Source organism: Pararge aegeria, chromosome 9, assembly GCF_905163445.1.
Source record: "Pararge aegeria chromosome 9, ilParAegt1.1, whole genome shotgun sequence".
Lineage (NCBI taxonomy): Eukaryota > Metazoa > Arthropoda > Insecta > Lepidoptera > Nymphalidae > Pararge > Pararge aegeria.
In genome coordinates this window covers 13,430,400-13,456,863 of record NC_053188.1, presented here as the reverse complement: position 1 = coordinate 13,456,863, position 26,464 = coordinate 13,430,400, and the positions used below count along the sequence as shown (strand labels likewise).

The 26,464-nt window shown below is 36.0% G+C and overlaps 1 protein-coding gene across 5 annotated transcripts in view; it reads left to right on the top strand.

Moving 5' to 3' along the window:
- The window catches only part of LOC120626253, a 102,659-nt gene that overhangs the window by 60,218 nt on the left and 15,977 nt on the right, over positions 1-26,464 (top strand). For 2 of the 5 annotated variants that reach the window (XM_039893673.1, XM_039893678.1), the window contains one exon: positions 242-334. In XM_039893673.1, the coding sequence (XP_039749607.1) occupies positions 242-334 (93 nt within the window). Of the gene's footprint in view, positions 1-241; positions 335-19,021; positions 19,232-26,464 lie in introns of those variants that run through there. The other 3 variants (XM_039893676.1, XM_039893675.1, XM_039893674.1) reach the window with 3 other exon arrangements.

Sequence of the window (26,464 nt, the reverse complement as noted above, 5' to 3'; positions counted from 1 at the left end):
TTATTAAATGAGATGAGATTTCCAATAAATATTGTATTTCATTTAACTATATTATTGCTTTTGTAAGTGGTATTCATTATTCATAACAACTATTTAGTTAAAATGGCTAATTTGCGGTCAACGTTTTCAACAGCCGTTCGTGAGAGCTTTTAAGCATTAAGCTTATTAAAGTGGGCGGTCTAAGGATAGGTAATTTTGTATGTTGTATGTTCAATTTGTAATATTAGGTTTGTTGTTGCAGGTGCTATGGCATCTGGATATATTCCGACGCAGTTTTCGCGAGCTCACCGGCCACGCTTGTCTTGGAGCGTCGTGCATTTTTTGCGCTTTAAAGGTGAGTTTAATTTATTAGTAGTAATAGGTATTCTTTCGCTATATAGGGCAATATCTTGACCGCCTGTGGCTGGTAAGTTAGCGACATAAATACAATATAAATTAAAAAAAAAACTCTTATGTATTTCTTGGTTGACAAATATGAAGAGGTGTATTGTTTATTTCTGTTAAATTATGCGACCAAGGATCACTTGTGGGTAAAGTTCTCCTATATCCAACAAGCCAGTTTTTACCAACCGCACTGAAAATATCTTTCGGCCAACGGTAACTTAACTTTAGACCCCACTTGGCAAAACAATTAATAGCGGCAGTTTACATTTTTGAAATATGAAATTTAGTACATCCGTGGCTGCATGCGTCGCATTCGTTGTTCTATAATTTATGGTTCTAATTCTAAAACTGAGCTATATATATTGATGTTTGTCTTTATCTATATTATCTTCATCCGAATGATGACATTATCCTATAATTATTTTTGTTTGAAAGTTATATGACAATTGAAAACTCTCTACTTTACGACACAATTAATAAGGAAGCGATAAGTGTAAATATAATAATACAAACTTAACAGTTTAAACTTAGTTGTAATTCAAAAGACTTAAGCTTGTGATATTGTATTGATTAGTGTCTTTTATATTCATAAAAAAATATTGGTTTTCGGTCAAATCATCGTACTTACACATTTTTCGTTTTCGTTATAAGTATTATGCTACTTAAAAGATAAATGAAAAAGCATGCTTTTAGCCGCGCCATCACAATAACCGAACTTTGCTAACTAAAAAAACGTTTGATAAAAAACATTACGTCAATACCTATATACAAATATAACACAAAAACTTCCTTTAGCAAATTCTTTTAAGTTGAGTTTCGTTATAAAAAAAACTGCTCCGTTTAGTCGCGCACGGCACAAGCGTGACCTTTTCATGAACAATGAATAGTTCAGTGCCTTATTTGACCTCAAATCTTTGGGCCCCAACTTTCGACGCGCCTCGAACTAAAAACTAAAATGACGTCGCGCTTTTTCACAATAAAGTGTATTCCTATTGCCGTGCATGGCCATCACGTTAATAGATCTTCTAAACTAAATCCTGTGTAGCGATTTATTCTACAAAAAGGGGAAAAATGCAAGCATCCAAAGCAAGCGCTTTCTAAATTATTGCCGTATTCGTTTCTACCGAACACTAAAAACGGTAGCAGTGTTCGTGTTTAAAATACATTTACTTGTAAAATGGCTGCTATTTCTCCGATTTTAAAACTTTAAAGTAAACTACCTCCGTCTGTATGCAATGATAATGCACTAGTATTTATTCCGTAGAAGACTAAGTGAAGTGCATTAATCAAGTAGGAAAGTACTTAAGCACTTAATTTAATAAATAATACGACTGCCGAATACTAGAAAAGCACACGCACTACAGTTATAAATTAAAAAAAATTACTCTGGAATGATATTATAAGGATTTAAACGATACCTCATACATCCAAATGGGTTAAAAGTTATGTACATACATAACTCTGAAATATGCGCTCGCTGCGCCGAAAACATTACAAAGTAAATACTTTTTTTAGCATCGCCTATTATAATAATTTTATTAGTCCTAAGGCCGTAAGGCCGTTAGCCGTACCTACCTTCTGCCTGCTTTCAGTGTTATTCATGTATTACCACACACGCCATTAATAGCCAAGCACCATGCCATGCGTACGAAGCGCTTCGCATCTTCGTTTCTAATTCGCACCGCTAGGATCTGGAATGCTCTTCCAGCTTCCATTTTCCCCAGTTCTTACAACATTAGTACCTTCAAATCAAGAGTGAATAGGCATCTTCTAGGCAAGCGCGCTCCACCTTAGGCTGCATCATCGCTTACCATCAGGTGTGATTGCAGTCAAGCGCTCGTCTATAAATATAAAAAAAAAAAAAAAAAAAAAATGCCATAAATATCATAGACTGAGACACTATCAACTTTTTCTCAAAAGTCATTATGTTCTTTAACGCTATTAAGCTTAAAATAGCTCCTGCACCGCGAAAATATATCAAGGCACATTCAAGCTCTTAGAACTGGTTCGTAGGTACAACGACGGCGTCGTGATTTTGCTATCCAGCTATCTCACAAGCGAGCCTTTGCCTTGAGTTTATGAGGCTTTTAAGGCTGAATTCGTTTTATAAGTCGGTTAGCTAGCTTAGGTTATATTTGTAGCTTTTATAGACTCTTACAGAGTTGAATGGTTTGTAAGCAGACATACAGACACACATACAATGTAGTCGAACTAATTAAACTCAATTATATTTTAAGTTATAATTAACTCAACGTCTGTGGTTATAAATATGTAGAAGAGCTACTTCGACATATTTTAAGTCAGGTCGATTACATAAAAATGCAACTAGGTACCGTTATATACTTCTCGTTTATACGTATCGTTACTATACTTCACAATAAAACTTGGACTGTTTATAGAAATTAGTTCACTTAATGTACGCAAAATCAACGAAGAGTTTCTATTCTTTGTTATGTTTCCACGACTAAGCAAATTTAAATCTTATTGGTTTAAGATAGTGTTTACAACTGCGCACTTGGCCTTGTGCTGACTGATCCTGCTTCTTTTATTAAAACCGTAGTAAGAAGTCGCCAATGCTTGTATAACTTTAGATGAGTTCATAGAACTTTCGGCCTCGAATTCACTGGTAAGGCAAACGTTGAATCCCTATCTCACGAAGAGCGTATAACTTCGGTTGTGGTAATAGGTACAGTGTTATAACAAGCGAAGTGTGTCTATATCGCCAATCTGAAAACGGTCCATTCCAAATTTGCACACACAATAATGGACATATATATACAAATACCTTACCCAAAAAGGTCTTCGTGAGATCGAAATACTATAACAAAATGTGGCTTTAATAGGCGTTCAGCAAATGATAGCAAAAACACTGCACTTATACAGCATTTTTGTGCGATTGTTTTATTCAGTATGTAGCATTAATGTATAAATACTAGTAGTAGGAAGGTATGTCGGATATTGGCAATTAAAGGCGCTACGGGTTTTTTTTATTGTACACATATGTGTGTGTGTGTGAATTTAATTTAACTTTAAATTTAACAAATTGAATTAAACGAAAAGAAATTGCATTTTTATTCTTAAACAAAAACAGACAAGATAGAAAAAAGTGAGAAATAATGAAATGAAGAAAGAGTTGCTAATTATATTTATTAACATAAATCAGTGGAGTCTCGTGTGGAGTCATTTTATGCGCATAATATTGTCATAAGTTCCACCAAATGTAACGTTAATAAAAAAAAATAAGTAGATAGTTACATGCTGGGTAACGAAATAAGTTTTGTCTTAGTTAGTTAAGAAGTAACGAGAAATGAAAATCCACGAAAATAAGACAAGGGGTACCTAGGTACATAGTTACCAAAGTAAGCAAAATAACCATGCAAGCCGTGTGGACGAACAATTTGAAAATATTATGTTTCATTTCATTGGACGGTTGAAAAGGAGTTAGAATTCATAAATACTGGTGATTTTGTAAATTATTTCATTAATATTTTATACAATGGCATACAATAATAAAAAATCTAAAAACTTATGAAGTAAGTAGGTTTGTATAAGGATTTTATGGGTTAACCAACTTGTTAGATGAGTTTCAATAAAGTAGTCATTGAAACAGCATATAGCATATACTTAAGTCGATATTTAAAAAAAAATACTATAAACTCGCAATCATATTAGTACCCTATATAATATTATGTGACAGTTAACAGTTTCATAAAACAGGTAAAGGTAGGTACTATTAATTTTTTATCCCTATCATCGATTTATTTGATATTGCTAACTTACTTTGTTGTGATTTTCCGTCTCCTATGTGTATTCCCTACGTTTAGGTATGCTGGAAGAGATTATTTTAGTTACAAGTTTGCCTGTAATATTTTATGAGTATTCTTAGGTTTTCCTATAGGTACTACGCCATAAAGAAGCTTTAATAAATATATAAGTTTTCCAAGCTAGGTTATTATTCCTTTGGACAATTTATATACCTTGTTAGTTGTTCATGTGAACATACTCGTATCTCGTATTCTTAGAGTAGGTAACTTGCTATACAATCAGATAGGAATGCACATATTATTACGTACGTTCATTCTTATAAAACCGCTCGAATTCATTTACATATAATATAATATATCGATTATAATAATATATAATTGTGTTACTCATAAAATAATGTGTGATAGTTGTTATCATAATACCTAGTTTCATTTGAACAGCACTGGTCTGTAGTAAGACTTACCTATTTAATAATTAGGCACGTTCCTAGAAGTGTGTCGTGGCTGTATACGTGCTTGAAGCTGCATTCAAACTGGGCCAGCCAATTACGGTGTTATTACACCTCGCAATACCTAATCATTTGGTTATTTCATCAAAATATTCCTGTAAAAAATCCTACGGTTAGACAACAAATTCTTTTCCATTATATGAGACATAAATGTTTAAATAGGATCGCTTATATGTTTTAAAATCCTGTTTTCTAACTCAATAATAATGATTTAATAAACTTACTTATCCGATTTTATTCACGCGCATGTTTAATTATTATTAACGAGCTTTTCTTTGCAACAGTTACCCAAAGGTACCTTTATTTATTTTTATAATATTAAAACCTCCTTGCTCTACAGTAGGATCAAAGAGGTTTTATTGTTGCCCAGCTGTGGAAAGCTAGCTTTTCTTTGCAACAGTTACCAAAAGGTACCTTTATTTATTTTCATAATATTAAAACCTCCTTGCTCTACAGTAGGATCAAAGAGGTTTTATTGTTGCCCAGCTGTGGAAAGCTAGCTTTTCTTTGCAACAGTTACCTAAAGGTACCTTTATTTATTTTCATAATATTAAAACCTCCTTGCTCTACAGTAGGATCAAAGAGGTTTTATTATTCCCCAGCTGTGAAAAGCTAGCTTTGCTTTGCAACAGTTACCTAAAGGTACCTTTATTTATTTTTATAATATTAAAACCTCCTTGCTCTACAGTAATATCAAAGAGGTTTTATTATTGCCCAGCTGTGGAAAGCTCATGTGCTGATGATGATTTTAGTGACAATGCTTAAGATGATATTATTTATATGTCTTTAGGTATCAATAATTAATTAATAATCATTCTATCTTTAATTCGGAAATCTTAACCCGATATCGTAAATGGTGGTAGGTTGGTGATATCTTTCTTTAAGTACTAAGGTTTATTGATTCTAAAGAAAAAAAAACATGAAATGCACATCTGTGCGTGTAAGAAGACAATGGTAGTTTTAACTTGGCTTTGTATTGACGAGGAAGGCTTTGATCTTTGATCATTGAATTGATTTAAAGCGGGGTACACTTTATGAGTGCTGATCACGCGAGAACTTAAGCACCTGTTATACTCGTACCTATTACTAAAAAGTTAGTAATATTGTAGAGATCCGGTAAAGCCGTCTAGCAGAGCAACCGTGCATTTAGTGTGGGATAAGGTAAAGTGAAATGGAACTGGGCGGGCCACATATGTCGAAGGGAGGACGGGCTGTGGAGCCGAGTGATTCTGGATTGGCAACCGCGCACTGGACACAGAAGCATCGGCCGACCACCAGCTCGATAGAGGGATGATATCGTAAAGGCAGTAGGGAAGAACTTGATCCAGCTAACCAGCAATAGACCGAGATGGCGTGCATATGAAGAGGCCTTAGTCCAGCAGTGGACTGAGATAGGGTGATGATGATGAAGGAAAAGACCCTCAGTGGTACCCTCAAATAACGTGTCATCAACCCAAAAAAAGAAAGAACGTTCGCCACATACTTACTGATTTTATGGGCGCGAAACACTCGAGCGGGTTCTTAAAAACCTTTGATTAAATCAAAGATCTAAGCTATGTCTGTCTCAATTCAGCGGCTAGGCAATCACAAGTAAACCGACACACTTTTTCATTCATAATAATAAATATACTACGACAATACACACATCGCCACCTAGACCCAAAGTAAGCGTAGCTTGTGTTACGGGTATTAAGATGACTGATGAAAGTTTTTATCAATTAAATACATAAATATACAGATAAACACCCAGACACTGAAAAACATTTATGTTTATCACACAAACATATTTCAGTTGTGGGAATCGAACCCGTGGCCCTGTACTCTGGAGCAGGGTCGCTGCCCACTGTGCCAGTCGGCCGTCAATATATACAATACAAATATATGTATACAATGCACATACATGTGTATGTATTGATAATATTAATGTATTGATTCCGCATATCTCTGATGCTAATTAAAACATTTAAGATGACGCCTACACATTGTCGCTTGCACTTGGTATTTACTGTATTACAATAGCGTGGGGCAAATAGAATCGGATCTCGGCCTTGAATTGTTTTCATTGGTGACATAAACTAAATGGTTAAACGTAGGTACCTGGGATGTTGAAATATGTTAAAATACTTCACCGTCGTCGTCAAAAAGCAGTGGTGGCCTTGGCCGTATCTTACACTTCTTAGATAGAAGCAGGCGTTACTTTGCGGAAATCCATAATATATTATGAAAATTAAGCTTAATTTGCCATAATCCGCGAACAACAGGAGAATCTGTACGGTGTTATTTATAAATTACAATGAATCTTAACAATTATTCATTGTAAAGTCAACATCTCCTGAAGATGCTCCGGTTTCAGAGCGAAACATGCGTAGAGGGTACATTGTCGAAGATCTGTTTGGTGTGGAGTATAAGAATTGAAGAAATTATAAATAGCACCATACAGACACCATTAAATTAAGGTTAATTTTCATAATCTTACTCTCCATTTTTTTCATAGATTTATTATTATGGGAATTATCTTTTATTTACTTTTTAGTGCAAAAATCATATTTAAATTAAGAATGTATCCTTTTTTCAATAAAAGGATATATTCTTAAAGAACATCTCTTTGTGTTTATTAGTTTTTGTTTATTTTTAACATATTTGCTTTGCACTAAAAAGTACAGCGTTAGTAACTAGACATGCGTATTATCTGAAACATTGCGTTCTCTATGAAAAACATAGAAAAGGTAGAGTCCAAATTCGGCCAACTTCCTATTTAGTTACTGACTCAATAAGAGATTTCCGCGATAGCAACTGCGTAATGGGTATTTATTATCCGGCACAGCTTAGCGTGCTCTATGAAGCACGTAGGAAAAGTAGAGTCGAAATAAGCCCACCTAGTTACCGACTAAATCTGAGATTTGTGTGGTAGCTACATACTACTACTAAATATGCACCTACTATTAACCTCATTGGCAATTAAATATTTTCTCTGCTTAAGAGCAGTAAGTCAGACATTTGTGCAAAATTACAAGAATTTTAATAATTCTAGACAATTTATTATATGGCGATTCTACGGATACGCGTAAACCGTTTTTTAGATATTTTTGTACTCAACTTTTTCATTTCATTTAATTTCACAAAACTTTATCTAAAGTATAGCTCACTCACAAATCAGTATACTGTGAAAATCCCTAAATCAGATCTAACTACGAGTAGGTAGGTATATTTCGTCACGTCGCGTAGAAGGCAATAGCTTTTGTTCGTACACAAAACACTGAATACCCTTGACCGATGAAAGTTCTACAAAATAATGGTACATAGGTATAAGATACTCCAACGCGGTTGTCCACTCCAGGAGTGCGCACGCGCAGCTGCGAAACCGGTTTTACTTCTCGCTTACGTCGGGTATTGCGTGAGCTATATAGATAGCGCATACAGAGTATAAACTGTGGTATAGACTTGTAAGTATGAAACAATCACGAATTTGTTTTACTTAACCTGATAGGTAGCTGCAATTGTTCAATGTACAATATCGAATATTTAAAACCATCAGTAAACCCCGAAGCTGCTCAAAAGGTAAATCCCTATTGTGAGGTTTTTTTTTACTTTTGTGTTTATTTGTATTCAGTTTAGAATAGCATTAAACTGTAAATTGAGACATTCTCTTTCCTTTGTTTCAACACATTAAATTAGGTATTACATAGTTACAGTAACCTGATTCCAATCCGTAACGAGGAGCTGATATAGGGACAGAGAAGTTCTGCCAACGTTAACTCAACTCTGGTTCATTGTTGTAAGCTCTCTGTACAAGTTTGTAGTAGTAGTAGAACTTTTTGTGAAGGAGCTCTACGTACGAGCTCTTTCACATCGTACTTTTAACTTCAATAGGGTTGTCATAAGTAAACACTTTATTGAATTAGTTTGTACAGAAAACAAATATGTATGCTTTTTTTGAAGCAATTAAATATGCTTCTGAATCAATCAATAAAAAAATATTAAATATTTATACAGGGTGATTGCTTATGCAATATACTTATGCATTATTTCGTAATTCCGTTACAAGTATATTATAGTACTGTGTGTACGTACTTTTGATCAGTGGCGCGCATATAAGATAGGGTATGCTCGGATATTAAATGGAAAACCCAATACGAGCTATAAAAACTTAAGGTTAGGCATTATAAAAAGTCTAACCCATATGTTTATATAACTCGTAATGAAGTTTCCTATGTTTTATGTCGTACGCCCACTTAGTGCATGCCTACCCTATGTCTATATATATTTACTTTAGTATATTAGAAAGTACTTCAAAGCGCAAAGTTCTCTTGACATTGTTCTGGTTGCATCTGTTATTTTTTTTTCAATCAAAGTGAAAACAAAGAAAATAAGTGGTTTGTAATAGCCACTTAACTCCCACGTTACCGTCAGCCGCAAGGTTTTCCACCCACCGAATTAGCGACCGATTAATTGGGAGGCCCGATACAATCTAAATCGTACATTTTGTAAAGCACTGAATTAAGTTGCCATTTAACTTCATAGCTATTTCAAGTATTCAATCAATAGCATATAACATTCCACTACTAGACTCTCCCAACGGAAGGGTCCATAATCACCACGTTGAGCTGGCTGGTAGGTAATTGCAGTAGATGGTAATAGAAGCACATAGGCTTCTGCGCGTTTTCCGTTGTATCCCTTTAGTCGCCTCGTATGCCACGCGCGGGACAAGAGAAGGGATTGTGGCAGTTCCATTCTGATCTAACGTTACCACACACACACACATATTATTTTATTATTACCTAATATAATATAATGATAATTCATTACCTACGTACTCAGTTTTATTTTCGGTATCTACATATTTAAAATAAATAAAGCTTTGCGAAGATAGACTTTATTACTAATCTTGGTTATTGTAATCCGATTAACCAAATACAGTAAAACCATTATAAGTTATTAAGTATAACTATAAATCATTTGTTTAATTCTAATAGAGGGCATTTAAGGGCCCGCCTTAACGTATAAATGGGACTTTTAGTTAGTTCATAAAACTATTTGAATTCTTTCAGTGAGTACTGATGTAGGTATAAGTTCTTTGAATATTTATATGTGATACGTTTTGAAACATTTGAACCGTAAAATGTAGCTAAGCGCTAGTCTGTATTGAAAAGTTAACAGAAAGATACATATATAAGGTCTCTACAGTACAAATTACAGAAATGATTCATTAAAATAAATTGTACATGTACAATACATTACAGGACAGAATAAAAAATGCGCAAAAACTGTCTCATCGCTTCAAGCGATAACTCTTTTGGTCGGTCGTCTCTTTACAAAATCCAGAATTTCTTAGTGATAGTTGTCAACCTATCGCACATTTTGAACGGTGCTCCGATTAGAAAAAGTGACTGAATGTGGAATCGGGTTGGACGATCACTTGGCAACGTAACCGAAAGACAGTCGCTATAAGACTGATGTGAAAGGCATATACTAATTTCGGCATCGATAGTAGGAGAGCCGTAGCTTAATTGGAGAAAGCTGAGCTCTTGCGCGGCCGCGATTGCCAGCGAGTCGCAGGTTCAAATCCTGTCGGTTCCGAAAATTAAAAATAATGCATTTTAAAATGTATAAAAGTGGTAACCGAAAGAAACAAAATACGGGCCTTGTACTCCAGTGCTACAAATAAGTTCTAGCAGCAACCCAATAAATTAGCCTTCTCATATTTCAAAGATGACCCCTTAAGCTTATTGACCGGTCACTAAGAGATTGGACTAACCGGCGCCTTGTCATCGCCTCCACACGCATTTACACCGTATTTTATCGTTAACGTATCGTTTACGTTACGTAATATTTTCACTTGATTAATACAAATCTTAATCAGTCCCATTTTTACTCCGCATGAAGCGACGCGTGGGCAGGTAGTGGGCTGGTTTTATAGTTTTTTATTATTATTTTATGTGGTTTTACATGCAATAAACCGAGCTTCTGCTTATCATATTTGGTATGTGATTATCATGATTATAAACCGCACATGTATTATTTTGATTCCATAAACAAATAAGGACCTAATGATCAACGGTAATGATATATGTATTTGGTGCGGTGAGGGCGTTTTCACATTGTTCTAATTTTAATCGACCTCAAAAACGTCTCGTAGTGCATTGTTTCTTTACAGTTCAGTAATTAACTGGCTTCATGGAAGATCAGCGCTAGGCAGTCTTGGTACCTATGCTGGGAACAGGCCTCCTCTCGCATGGAGCCCCAGCAATCGGTTGGGGTGGTTGGTATACAACGGGAGGTATACAATGGGTTCCCCGGGCTAATTAAGCCAACAATTGAGACATGCCGTGGTTGTTTTTAGTTTGGATATGCCCCTTTTAGAGGGAGGAGTCCCACATAACCTCCGTCCTGCCCAAGGGACGGAGGTAGCATAGCACGGGACATAGGTAGCAATAAAGCTTTTCTACCACGCAAAAAAAAGGCCTCCTCTCGAATAGGAGGGACGGTTTTAGAGCAAAGCACGCTGCTCCAATACGGGTCAGTGGGCGTCAACGACTATTGCCACAAGTTGGTGATAATAACCGGGACCGACGGATAACGTGCTCTCCGAGGCATGGGGTTTGACACCGCTAATTGCCTAACTCCGGGCTGGTACTGACAATTCTTAAATTTTTGGCTCGACCCAGGATTCGAACCCATGACCTCAAAATCGAATTCAAATTCAAAATGTCTTTATTCATGTAGGCCTATCACAGGCACTTATGATTCGTTCATTGAGCGTTCATGTTTACATAATTGTAAGGGGATGGTGATAACTTCGTTCGCCAACTCAAACCTAAAGCTACGAGGGTTCCGAACGCGCCCTGGTCTAAGAAGACCACGCAACAAACTTAGCCAGGTAATTTTTTTTGTTATCACCATCTCACAGTAAATTTATATTAAGCTATGAAGTTATAGCAATTCACACTCAAGCTTTTTTATCGTTTAAGCAATCCTTTACATTATAATAGGATTTTTCTGTAAGCTTTCGTTTTATATAAACTGAATCCTGATCCGTAGTTAAACATGCTATGTACTAGACCAATGAGGCAGTCACAAAAGCTTATAGGAAAACACAAAACCTTGACACTCGAAAGTGTTTAAACAAATTACACAATAGATTGCATGCAGAACAGTGTCTCAAGCTTATGTGGTCGGCACGTCAGTCATAATCGCACAAGCCATTGCCATCTGACACACGACCAAAGGCAATTGTGGTTATATTCTGCGTGTCTACCTAATTATTTATTAAAGTGGTCAGGGTTTAAAACCTTATACCTACTAATATGCCTACCTTATACACTTTATGTGCTGTCTGGTGACGTACCCAATATACCAACCCCTCTGCCCAAGGTGGGTATTATGGGCATACCCTACCAATCGACTTACCAGAAATGGACATAAATTAGTGATATCTGCATATCGTCTGCGAAAGGTGCAGAACTCCTATGTGGGGTTGAGTATACGCTTTTACAACATGATTCCTAAGGAAATTCTTGACCTACCAATGCATACATTTAAAAATGTGTAAAAACGCATCTAGTACAGCGAGGTCAAGCAGCCAGCCTCGCTCTCATCTCCCGCAAGATAGAAAAATGATTGTAAATGTTCATGTTGGAAAAGAGCAACTACTGAGTTTCTTGCCGGCTCTTCTCGGTAGAATCTGCTTTCCGAACCGGTGGTAGAGTCACTACAAACATACATACTTGACGTTTCAAAGGTGTTTATAAAGTAGGCCTACTTGAAATAAATGAATTTGAATTTGAATGGGAGAGGCTTCTATTAGATCATTAAACTGTTAGAGGCTATTGATGGTGAATTGGCGTAGAGTGGTGGTTCTACGAGTAAGTTCTAATGCCATATTATTAAAAGACGCATGTGGTAAGCATTGGGACATTAATACTTAGTAACGTTAGCCTTAGTACTAGATTTGCTCGCTCGCAATCGAGGGGACCTACTCGAACATTGGAGTACAATAGATCATATCTGCATTGCATGTAAGCTCAAATTTGCTTACAAATATTTATCTCGAGCTTTTGACAGAAAGTTTGCAAAAAAAATCAGAAGTACAGGATTTGCGAGTCTAAAACGAGTGACATTAGGTCCATTTTACTTTGACGATACAAGATTTTAATACTCGAAAACTACTCCTCGATTGCTAGCGAACAAATCTTGTAATAAGGCAGATTGATGATGACATGGAAACAGCGAAAAGTCACTAAACAAGACGCATAAGATAATAATCCTAACGAGTTATTATAAAATATGTTTTATGCGTATATATAAAAGTGATAAAATGTGATACAATCTTCGTTAATTAATAGTTCAGTAATAATTACGAGTCTTTTTTTCGATGGCTCTTTAGATAAAGGTTAACGACTGCATCAAATCGTCTTAGTTTCGGTGTGGTACGTTAGTAATCAAAAAACTTTTGACACGGCCAACACAGCTTAATTTACATGCATTACTTTACAAAGCGCAAGTAGCACTGTTTAATGCGACTTTGACTGTGCCTTTTTCGGTTTTTTGCTAATTTCTCCGGAATAAAAGGTATCCTATTACCATTTCCAGGTTGAAAGCTAATCTGTTATTAAAACTTCGCTAACATTTATTTTATTTTTTATTCCATAAAAGTTAGCCCTTGACTGCAATCTCACCTGGTGGTAAGTGATGATGCAGTCTAAAATGGTCGCGGGCTAACCTGTTAGGGAGTATGTTAGTCATACCCCTAGGTTTCAACGCGACATCGCATCGGAACACTAAATTGCTTAGCGGCACGTCTTTTTCATTACGGTAGTAACTAGCCACGGCCAAAGCCTGTCACCAGACCAGACCAGAGAAAATTCAGAAATTATATGCCGGAATCGAATTTCAGCAAAATTTTGAATTGAGATGTGCTGTGAAGCCGTGCATAGGTAACAAGGGCTTATGTCAATCCTTCTGGGACACACTTCTATTTACCATAGCATGCCTCCTGGACTCTGGCAAACAGGTAAAACAAACGAATCCCGTTGGATTTTTAAAAAACCTAGACAAACGCGGACGAAGTTGCAGCTAACAGCTGGTATTAAATGAATAATTATTGAATGTAATATGATTTATTAGTAACATTACTTACAAATACTGACTGCAGCCTTCAACATCCAGCGATTGGTCAGGTACAAAAGTTGTTCGGAATGTGAATTGTTTCAACCATTATCTTAGCACGGTATTATCTGTTGTAATTACAATCGCTCTCAGTTTGTATGTCGCAATACATCCGACACGGAGCCGTTTGTACATATAAGTTGTTGCCCACGTATACTCTTGTGGTTCTCTGACTTCTGAACTACCACTATTCAAAAACACGTCCATCTTGCTCTGTGAAAAATAAAAATGAATCTAACCTTAGCGGGCCGTATATTTTTCCGGGATAAAATGTAGCCTAATTGGTAATCCAGACTATAATCTATCTCTGTGCTAAATTACATCCAGATTCGCTGGCGTGATTGAATAACAAACATCCATCGATCCAAAGTGCAGGCGAGTGCCGCCCAGCTGTTTAGCCATGCGAGAGAAAAGGCGAATAATCAAAAACTGACGGTCAACCTTCACAGGTTGGAGCGGCACCTAAAGAAGATCGATCCAAACTTCGCATTCATATTATTAGTATCGATAAAAAGCTCGTCAGAAAACGGTCACTTGGACTTATCTCTTATTTGACTTTATCGCCCCAGTAAACTGCGTACCGAGAATCGGGATGACATTTTACACTTATATTTCGGTGCTTCAACTGTTGTTTAGGTTTTTATTATTGTATTCTTACCACCCCTGTGTTGAGGCAAACAAAACTAGAAATAGTGTTGGTCTGTTTAAATACGACGATTTTCTTGAAAAAAAAATTATATGATACTGACGTATATCATCGACTAAAGAGCCCTAAAAACAGCTTTCTTTTGTTTTTCATGCGGTAGGTGAAATTTGAAACGTTGATGATTGATCGTAAGATTTCGAGTATCCACAACCCGTGGCTATTCATTATAAAACAAGTTTTGGTAAAATGAAATTAAGCTGGCACTGGCTACAAATATTTCGGAACTGGTCGAATGAAGCCGCGGGAGGAAGTGGAACGGTGGCACACATTTAAATCAGACGCGAGGCACAGATAAACGCGAGGCGACAACTTGCTTGGTTGTCAATTCGATTTTTGGATGGACACGTGCCGATAACCACCTGAGGGGTTGCGGGGAAGTGGGGCGAGCGCGAGAGCTCGCCATGAGAAGAGCCCAAGGACTCGGACCTCGGCTCGGCGCGACGTTAATCTAACTTGGTGGACTTTTGGACTAATTATGGCTTAACCCGAACGCCCCCATGACCGTGGTAAGGTTCAGAAATCGGGGCCCTCTTCTTCGCCAGCGAAGACGCTGTGTAGGCTGTGTGTGTGTCTGTTGTTGGGACACATTGTCGGTAGTTATAGTCTGGGTCGTCAAGGACGTGCTTCGGTCTTCTTCGCCTGAGCTCGACTTCGAGGACGGAGGTTCGGTTTTCGTGTCAACATCATCTATTACAATGAGATGGGTTAACATACAGAAAGGGTGAACGCGACTAATATTGAAGCATCAAAAACCACACCACTTTAGTTATGTTTCTCGAACAAACGGTTAGTCACTTTATACCACTTGTACAGTTGACATTGAGTTTTTTACCTCTAATGTTGTAAACGTTCACCATAAAATGCTAGTATGGAAAAAGTTTGTTAGCTAGCAACATTCCGCGGATGTAAATTGACGCGTGCGCGGGTCGTTTGGACCCAATAGTCTGCATACAATAATGGCTCAATGAGGATTCTGTATGTTCCTAGTTCAATTTGTTAAGACCGTTTAGACCAGAGTCCACCAAGTTGGCCAGTTGCGGATTGGTAGACTTCGCACGCCTTTTCGCTTGGAGAACCCTTAGGCATGTAAGCGTCGGGGAACGAACTTGGAACGAACCCCAAAGGGAAGCCCAAATCTTACCAACTACTCTACCACCTGTTTTGCTTGGTTTTCGAGTGCACTGAAATATGACAATCCCTGCCTTCACCCGTGTACTTATACTGTTAAATATATATGGGATACTGCACTTTCGTTAGTGTTCATAATTACTACGTCGAATTCCGGATGTGTTGCGAGAAATGAGAATAAACAAACAAAGTTTTAAAGTATTATAGCTTTTATAATATTACTAAGCTCTTCGAAATAAATAGTACCAACCTAACCTGTGTGTATAAAGATTTATCTGTCCCCTATAAAGGCCTATAGTAATAAACTTGCATTTGGGTCGGGATAAAAAGTATCCTTTTTTATTTTCCAGTCCATAAATGCTAATTATCATGTAAATCGGTCGCTCTGTTGCTTCATGAAAGAAGGACAAACCAACAAACATACTTTCGCATTTATAAAATTAGTAGGGATTGAGCACGTCTTTGTGTACACTGCACTGAAGATCATTGCCGTTTGAAAGCGGTTTCCCATTTTAAGAGGCTCTTTCTTTCGAGGTGGTGTCGTGCGTCTAGCTAGACACAAGTACCTGATCATTTAATTTTATTTTAAAATCACGTGACAAAAAGCTAAGAACTGTCTCGATAAATACAGCTCCGTCCAATCAAAAACCGCTTTCAAACCAAATATATTTTTCTGCATCTGCAGTTTATATGAGAAGAGAATTTTTAATTGGCAAACGTCACACACACACATATCTGCTTTAATTTCAAATAATTTTCTCGTAGGACTAGGCCCTGTGTTACTTTAAAAAATGCTTCATCTCTTGACAATGTTGACAACAGAAGAGTGTCCGCAAATTTTCAAGTACCAGTAAAATTTGTGTAAATATAATATCAAGCTTAAATTAATATTAGGCCTACAATTCATTGCCGATTCCCTAATTTGAATTTAAACTGTTAGATTTTTATGCTTACATTACGAATATGGTATTTAAATTAATGAATTAAACTTTCAAAAATAAATTATAACTTAATGTCCTTCGTTCATGTTGTCTTGCCAATGAGGTGTGAAAGTGTAATTAAACGCAAAACGTCAACGAGTTCGACTTTCGCAATTATGTTCTTGAAAATATTTAGTTCGATATTGTATCTTAATTTATGGTGCAGAGTCAGAAATCTATATATGTTATGTTGATTCAGTTGAATAAAGAAGTCAATTTCTTACCGTTAGCGGAAGAAATGTATCATGTGCGTAATGATAAGGCGCGTTGGGTTACGAACTGTCGTTATCAGTTATGTGCACGGGTGTCGCGTGTTCGTGGAAACGCGTCGGGTTGCATCAACCGGTTGCGGAGTGACCCGGCTAGGCTCCTAGTGCTGTAATCTCGTCTGTTCCTAGGTTAGTGTTCGTTGCAAGTATTATATATTAGATAACTGTGTAGAACAGACATCACTGGCAAGAGATATTTTTCTCCCCATTAAAAGGATACAATTTTATCTTCTCCCACAGCTTTATCAAGTCTCCAAGCATTGGCGCACGTGGAAATAATACTCAAATAATAAACGTGTAGTAATTAAACGGGGGTAAACTTCTCCTTTCTGTTACCTGGTGCCGTGGTGCCGGGCAGGTGGATACCTATGTTAATTTTATTCCCTGCCAGGGGATTTCACTGTGGGACATAATTTTTGTCTCCTGCCTAAAAAAATCATACTAATATTATAAATGCGACATTTGTTATGGTGCTATGATGTATGTTTGTTTGTTACTTACTTTCGACACACACAAACACACACACATGTCAAACTTATAACACCCTGTGGTTTTTGCGTCGGAGGCTAAGAATACTATCGATCTCAATAATTATTTTACTTTAACTTAATTTTGTTGTATGATTAGATCAGTAAGTAGGTTTAACCATCAAATTCTAGTTCATTGAATCGAAATCCAGACAAAAAGTGTATGAATAGATTTTTTATGAAAACTATGATGAATCGTTTAGTCGGTCGATGATCTAATTATAAATAGGAACGTCAAAATATCTCTTATTTATTAAGTTAAGTAATAAGATCGCATTGGATTATTATTGAGGCGTATTTGCAAAGTTAATACGCTTAAATAATAATAGAGGTACCTACCAGCGGTTGCACGCGGATTCGTACGCGGTTTTTTGATTTTTCATACATTCTGCAGGAACTGAACATTTTCCCGGGATTAAAAGTAGCCTATTTGTTAATCCAGGGTATCAATCTTCATTCCAAAATTCAGTTAAATCGGTGCAGTAGTTTTTGCGTGAAAGAGTAACAAACATCGGGTTTCATATCCATCCATCCATCTTTCCATACAAACTTTCGCATTTATAATATCAGCAGGATTTGTAAATTTTGCAGAAATAATAGAACAATAATTGACAGGTCTAAATAGTGCTATTCTTTACCAAAATTTTGGGTATGGTAAGAACTCCAGAATTTCTTTAATAGAAATAAAAAACAAATTATTTAAGCAAATCGGTCATCACGCGAGAAAGAATCTGCATAAAATTTAGCAAGTAGATACATTATTGTCTAGAGTAGCCCATACCTGACAAATCTACGTTCGGTTCCCGTGGGATAATTTGTTTTTCAGAAAGCAAAGGGATCGACATTTTTCTTGCAAGGGCCAGAGAATAACATAGGCAAACACATTTATATATCTACGCGAACGAAGTCGCGCCAATCAACAACTAGCCTTAAATAAAACAATATACGATTTATGAACGTGTTGATTAATTGAACCTAAAACAAAAGTTATTATTATTATTGATATTAAATATACCTACGTTATAAAACTTAAAAATAACCCAAGCAAAAGGCCAAGCTACTACTACTACTCTCCCAAGCTAGGTAGCTTGGGAGAGTAGTAGTAGTAGCTTAGCTAGCACTAAACGGTAAAAAAAATGGTAAGATGGAAAATCGCAAAAGAATACAACCTTCCGTCACCGTCACTTTAAAGAGTACATAATACATACTAAAAAAAAAAGTTATGTCTAATTTAGTATTTTGTATTCCAAATGCGCATTGCAAATGCTGGGCCACACCAGACCATGAGACAATAAAGCAGCAGGCAAGGCTATAAATTTCGCACATAACTAAACGTGTTAACTGTGTAATAGATGGTAGATAGTTGTCGCTACAAATGTTAATTGAAAAGCATATTCAAAAGCTTCTAGCCACAAAGACTTCATCTTTGCTATATCGAGACGAGATACGTAACTGGACTCCCTCTTACGTCGATCGTATGTCTCGCTCGCACTTGTGATCATGTATACGAGGCGCCGAAGCCTACATTTCCTATCTCTTTCTGGCCCGAGCGCCTACGCAGCCTGTCACACGGCTGGCATACACGCTACCATCCGAACGCCGCGAACCGAGGCTTTTATTTTGTTTGATAAGATTTTATGCACATAACTGTTTAACTTCATGTGAATGTGTTGATTTGTGTAGGGGTTTCGCAATTTGTGTCAGTGTAAGTGTTTTAGTGTCAAAGGTCATTGTTAGTACTGTGTAATCAAGTGAGCGGAGTAACATATTGGAAGTGAGTTTCAGTGAGCATTTGCGAGGTGATCACTCGTTAGCCTTGCCGATTGCGCCGAATATACAACCTCTATTAGTTTATTTAAGTGTGTCTGCGACAACTTATTATTGCATCGATATACTGCTCGTTCATGGTCGAATTCCACTCTTAAGGAAATATCAGTCGTTGATATAGGTACGAACAACTTACGGTATTTTTATTGGGAAAACATAATGACTTCGGGTATTGTAGGTGTCATGTAAAATGAACGCTTTCGGTTCACTTGCACTGTTGATGATTTGTGATACGTTAGTTAATTGGGTGTTATTATATTAGTCAGATAGCAATAAATGCGCAAACATTTTTTTGCGGAATAAAATAGTCTAGAAAACTTTATCAACATATCTTCTTATTTGATTGAACAGGGGATACTGAAATTTAACTTTACACTATGCAGCTTTAAGTAAAAAAAAAACACTTTAGACTCGCGTCTGCTTCGCGCGCTATAACACTCCTTAATCCCCTTCCCTAGCTAACTGAAAATATACCATAAAAATAGGCTTAGTCTTTTTCTCAGTAAACTGAAGCCTCTATTTCTCTTTGTAAAATCTTATTAAAATCTGTTATGTCGTTCAAACGATAATATAATGCAGCTCCAAAGAAATGCTAATTATATATAAAAAAAATATTTTTTTTAATTGTAAAATCGCCCATATCTCAGTAATACGGTAAGTGCTCATTTTATTTGTCCCCTACCATACGTACATATAAATATAATTTGAAAAGTTAAGCATTCGAGTTTCAAAGTTGGTACCTACCATGCATCTTGTGTATACTTACTGGACAGACTGACTTAATATCAACGTACAGCTGAAACTGTATGCTAAACAGCTTAAAAAGTTCGGACTGTTAAGCGAAAAAGCCGTTTGAAAAGGATTTTTTAATATGGGGGCTATGATGGACAAAAAGAGGTTTGAAAATTTCAACTTATCAACTCTAACACGCCCAGGTGTTGGGTACTGAATTACCAGGTGGCGATATGTTTTGGGTACTTCAGTACTTGGGTACATGTCATAAAATAGTTTTTTCACGTGTTTCGAACGTCTAGACTTCGAAAAATAAACGGTCCCTGCCTCAGATAACAGTATTGCGGGCATATTAGATTATATTAAGTATATCGTTAAAAAATAATCTTTATTTAATAGCATTTATGTAATAACCACTATAACACTTACGTGATTACCTGGATTTAAGTACGGTTTCGTAAAATCCGGCGTTATTTTTTTTTGTGCCAGTTAAAATGGAGGAAAAGTGTCGACATTTACCATTCTGTCTGTCAATAGAGGACACAATCGATATTGTTATTCGTCGGAGTTGGCAACAGTTGTGGTAATACGAAACTAATTACCGTCGAATTGAACCTATTGTCTGTTCAGTTTTAACCCACACCGCGACATAAGTTGGTACTTATCTGTGTAATATAATATTACCTATACCATGGTACATTATCGTCATGCTTAATACCCACAGTTGGGTGCATACATCCTCATTGTAGAGGGATTTAGAGCTTATACCCACCTCACTACTTCATGCGTGCTGGCGGAATTTAACGATTATTTTCACATGATGTAACCGTGGAAGTAAGACAACGCCGAGTACTTGCAGCGACAAATTTTAACCTCGGGTACTGACATTTTTTTTCACTCGCAGAATCTAATCGTTCTTCGTTACCCTTATACCTTCCTCTAAATATAATACCAATACATGGCTTTTATTTGATCAAGTATTTAGCACCTTATGATAGCTGAACAGAACATTGGTAATAAAAAAAACCCATTTCCGATCTTACAATGATTATTTGTGACTCCTAAACAGTAAACTAATTCAATAGTAGATACCTAGGAAAAATGATCAAATAAATGTTTCAAATTGTATAAATTGTATAAAATCGTTATATAAAAAACTCCTGTATCTTTATGTGGTGTGCAATAAAAGTTTATTCATTCATTCATTCGTTCAATGTTACACAAAACATAGGCAATCTGCAATGACACTTATAGATTTTACTTATCTTATTTCAAATCAGCCTTAGTCCAAACTTTCAATGTCAATAAGTTAATTCCCTTTTGGCATCTGGTACTCAATTAATTAATATTTAAATGCATAAATTCATATGTATTAGGTATAAAACCTTTTCTCAATTAGCTTTTATTCATTTTAATTATTAGTGTCATCGTTTTGGTAACATTCCATTTCTCACATTAACTTAAGCGCAATATGGACAATAGGTTTGCTTTATCAACAAGTACCTACATATATTTCAGTTAATCATAAGCAATCGGCATATACTTATACAGGTAATAGCGTTAGCACTTACACAATAGGTTACTTCTCTAGCAACGATTGAATCAGATGTTGCATAGAACAAATCGATTGCCGTGTAGGTAATCCACCGTAAAGCTAATCGAAACGAATGCGTTATTGTAGTTCAGATGGCCGATTATTCCACTCAGTAAACTACCTATACCTATTTTTTATTAACATGCGTAAATATTTCCATCAGCGTAAAATAACTGTTCACTAACTATTTTCATTACAATAAAGAACTGTTTTTGCAATGAAACAATGTTCGTAAATTAACCGACTTTGAAGATGTAAGTTGAACGTTATTGAGCAACTAGTATATAAATTATACTTGTCCCTAGTCAAAGCTCCGTACTGCTTATCTTAATTACACCTGCCTATTTTTAGTCACAATTACGGTTTTTTTGATTTTTGTTTTCAAACAAACGTTCCGTCTAAACTTAACTAAAGAAATAAAGGCACATTTGAGCTTTAATGCATTGCAAATAAGATCTATTTTACTCCGATGTTCAAGTATTTTCATACTTGAAAACGACTCTTCGATTGCTTTCGAGCATTTGCTCGAAAGAAATGAGCAATTGTACTAAAGTTATGGAGGCGTAACCTAAACCTAAATATGCACATACTCTAGATTGTTCGTAACAAGCACACAGAGATGTCTTATATAACACAAAACAACATTTATAGAATCATAGATTTAGCTTATTGCTGCAATAATAATAAATGATCAATGGGAAATACTCTAATAGAGTTTTTCCTTATTGTTTGTATTTAACTGTGCGTACAAGAGATTATCTGCTCAATCCTTATTAAGTAGCAATCACGATTCCATTGTTTGTAAATTATACCCCTCTTATTTTTCGCAATAAAGGTCAAATTCGCAAAACATATTATTTAAGAGCAATGTGCTTTTAAACTAACTTCCAAAACGAGTTTTGGCGATTTGGTCTACTATATACTCGTATTATGATAATGTTAGTCTATATATTATGTTTATTGCCGATTTCTGTTTTTAAAAAAAAAACAAATTTGTGAAAATCATAACTTAACCGATATCATCCTTGGGCTTTCAGGTACTACAACTGTTTCTTAAATGCTGAGTGCTAAGAAGCATTTTTTGTTATCTTTATATTATTTATACCTATAATATATGCAATACGAACCTAGCAATTTGATCGTGGTCTGTAACCTTTTTTTTTATAAATAATATACCTTTTTTCAAAGTATTATAATAATATTATATTATGTTGTAAGAACCTCATTTTTAGTAGGTACTCAGCACCTCAATCTAGAAAAGCTGAGCCAAGCTCGGCCGCTAGGTTCTAATCTCACTTAAGATTTTACTCTTACTTACTTTAGATTTATTTTAATCCCGAAATTTATAACTGGAACAGGTATCTAACCAAGTATTACCTCATCAACTATTAGGCAAAAAAGTTGCCCTTATTTAGTAATGGTATTTGGAATTACGAGATAGATTTCCGCCCAGATCCGCCTTATGAATGGCGCCTTGTTCGCAGAATCGATGACTAAACTCGCGGCTTCGAACAGAAAGTCTTCTGACCTCCATTATAACTTTGAGTTTTTTCCTTATGCGTCAAGAAAAGTTTCACCCTAAGGGGGAATCTAAGTAGTTTTACCATTGAATGATATGATATATCATTATATTAAATGGAAAAGTTAAGAAGAGGGTTTACCTAATGCCTGTATCGTTGAACCTTTTGATATCCATTTCATAAGTTGAACGTTTGCACTAAGGATTGCAAGCCAAATGGTACACGGTAAAAACCTTGATTTGGTATGGCATGTCTAAAGGATTTTATTCTATCCAGCTAAATACTAAAATTATAAAAAAAATGGCTCTGGTATATTTTTATAGTCAGTTTTTTAATGGGTAATGTTTCTTAAAACCAAATTTGGTTTAGGTACAATACTGTTAAAACCGTATGCATTAAAAACAATATTTATCTATCTATAACTCTTTCGCGTTGCTTAAAAAAGGCTTATAATTACAAAATTTCAAATAAAAGAGTTTTTTTCCTGGCAGTTACCAGTACCTTTTTTGAGGAATGATATGAAACAAAACCGAAACTAATTAATCAGTAAGCATCTATTGTTCCTTCGGGAGTGGACCGTTTTTCGCGATTTCCTCATAAACGTCGTGCCTTCCACGGCTTGGCACCACTACTCAGCCCGTACAAATTAACATAGCGATTACTCTACAATTTAGTACGGTCGCAGCTATTTATAAAAAAAATATCGTGCATAATTATTATACATGCCGCTAGTATTATTAATTAAAATAATGTATAAATTGCGAATATTCGATTATGTAGGTAATATCAACACAGTGTAGGTACCTATAGAACCCGAAGCATTAGTCGAAGTTTTTAATCGCTATCAAATCTATGTTTCAACAACTATTTATTTGACTAACATACAATACTTTATCTCAACTAATGCGGTAGATAGGTCAATTATTAAAATCTTGGTTACCCACTTATTTTATCGTTAGCTTTACTATCTTTCCGGCTGTTAAAAGTGTGGTCATCAAATTCGTCGCTATTTCCACTTTAATATACGGCAGGTGGACCAGTTAGTTTTTTTTTTTTGGCAATAATTTTCGGACTTAGCAGATGGCAAATTGAAACCATCGCATATAAACAGAACAATACTTCGTAGGGCATGCAAAATTTCGCTCTGTATCCATCACTCTGTGGCGTAAGTGTTAAGCCTCGTTTGCTTATAATTACTCCGGCAACCGTACCGTTCAGACAGGAACACAGAAATGCCGCTTGGCGGCAGAATAAGCATGGCTGTAGTACTAACCGGACGGGCTGTCACATAAAGCTCTACCTACTAATAATAAATACGATTGGCGCAGTGGGCAACGACCCTGTTTTCTGAGTCAAAAGCCGTGGTTTCGATTCATTTGACAACTGGAAAATTTTCGTATGGTGAACATAAACGTTTTTCAGTGTCTAGGTGTTTATATGTTTATTATTAGTATTTATGATAAAAAATAATATAATTATATGTTTATTATTAATATTGATCATAAAAAATATTCATCACTCATATTAGTACCCATAACACAAGCTACGCTTACTTTGGGGCTAGTTGGCGATGTGTATTTTGTCGTAGTATATTTATTTATTTATAAACTAAAAATGGCAATATGTAAAGAAATATAAACATTCACACGTTAGGATACGTGAAAGGGGTTCTATAAATGATGCAGTGCTTTGCTTGACGTGTAAACAAGTGTACACTGAAGCGGTTATATTAGGTGTGAACGATATTAGAAATGATGTAAAAGTGCGACGATATAATTTCAATGAAGCGAACCGACCGTGGGACGTTTCTCACAGGGAGCCCGCGATCCAGTTACGGTACGCGCGTTGGGTGCCGAGTGTGAGAAACGCTAATCAGCTATAGAATAAACAACATCACGTATAATTACAATGCCCTACGGGGATTTGTCTTTGTACCTGGTATTTAAAGTTTCAGTTATTTAAGGTAAAAAGCCTCGTTGGATTGAAGCCTCGAAGGCATTGGTTTTTTTTTCTCAAATAAAGTTCAGTACAAACCTCAGGTCAAGCCTTAGGTCTTTAATCTCGGTTATCATAACTAACTTGTGATAATAACTATTAAAGCCCATGAGCCCGCTTGAAGAAACGTATTAGATGCTATGAGAAAAAAGGTACCTATATACAGGTAGGCTAGCACTAATTCTTTAATAGGTTATGATTGAAATGAAAAATTTCTCAATGGACGTATCAAAAGTGCTTTTTATGTCAGACTATTTGAATAAAGTTTTGATTGAGTAAAGTTTCTCATTTACGTTAAAGAAAGCAAATGAAGAGGTTGTGTTTGGAAAAATATATCATCACCATCATAAACCCCTTTAAGGCCCGCTACAGGGCACGGGTCTCCTCCCAGAATGAGAAGGCTTTAGGCTGTAGTCTGCCAGACTGGCCAACTGCAGATTGGCAGAATTTGCGCGCCCTTAAGAGCATTCTGGAGAACTCTCATACATGTAGGTTACCTCACGATGTTTTCCTTTATCGTGTGAAACAAGTGATGCTTAAAAACGCACATAACTCCGACAAGTTAGTGGTGCGTGCCGGGGCTGGAACTCGGTCAAACACCACTAATAAAAAGATATAATTAATAATAATCACTGTAAATCAAACAGAACCATTAATTATTGCACAAATTGGCATATCGTTCCCATACATAAACATTTTTATCTAGTCCTTGTAATTTATTTACAAAAATCGCCATGCGTGGGACAATTTTATGACAATGACCTTTTAAGACGCGCTTGGCACAAAAAGCGTTTGTCATGAACGCAATCTTACCCCCAGTTTGTATATCCCCAAAATCTATACAAAATTACATTTAATTTCCTTACGTAAACAATAGATAAGTTGGTTCAATGTAATGTCAAACCGATTGGTTTTGGAAGTGAAACGTTTCAGTATATTACGATGATCAGCATTTCTGCAACTCGAACCAAACTGATCGCTGTCAACTTTAAAAGCTATTACAGTTGACCGTTGATTTTACCAACGTTTCAGGAACTGGGGCTAAACTCCGACATGTGCTAAAATAAGTGAATCACTCACTTATGTTAAACGATTTCCCATTACGATAACCAGGCGCATTTTTAAATCATTCACCCTGACTTACATAATCGTTCCGTTGTGCTTATCTTTGAACGATGCTACAGCTTATTTAAGTTCATAGGTGTAATTTAATAAGCTTACTTTCATGTTCTAAGTAGAACGTAGTAACGAGTAGTAATATAGCACTTGTAGTACTGAAGAAGTTGATTTATTTATTGACATACCCAGAAAGACATTACGGTTTCCCAATTCGTCACCCGCGATAGCAAAATTAAACAAAAATC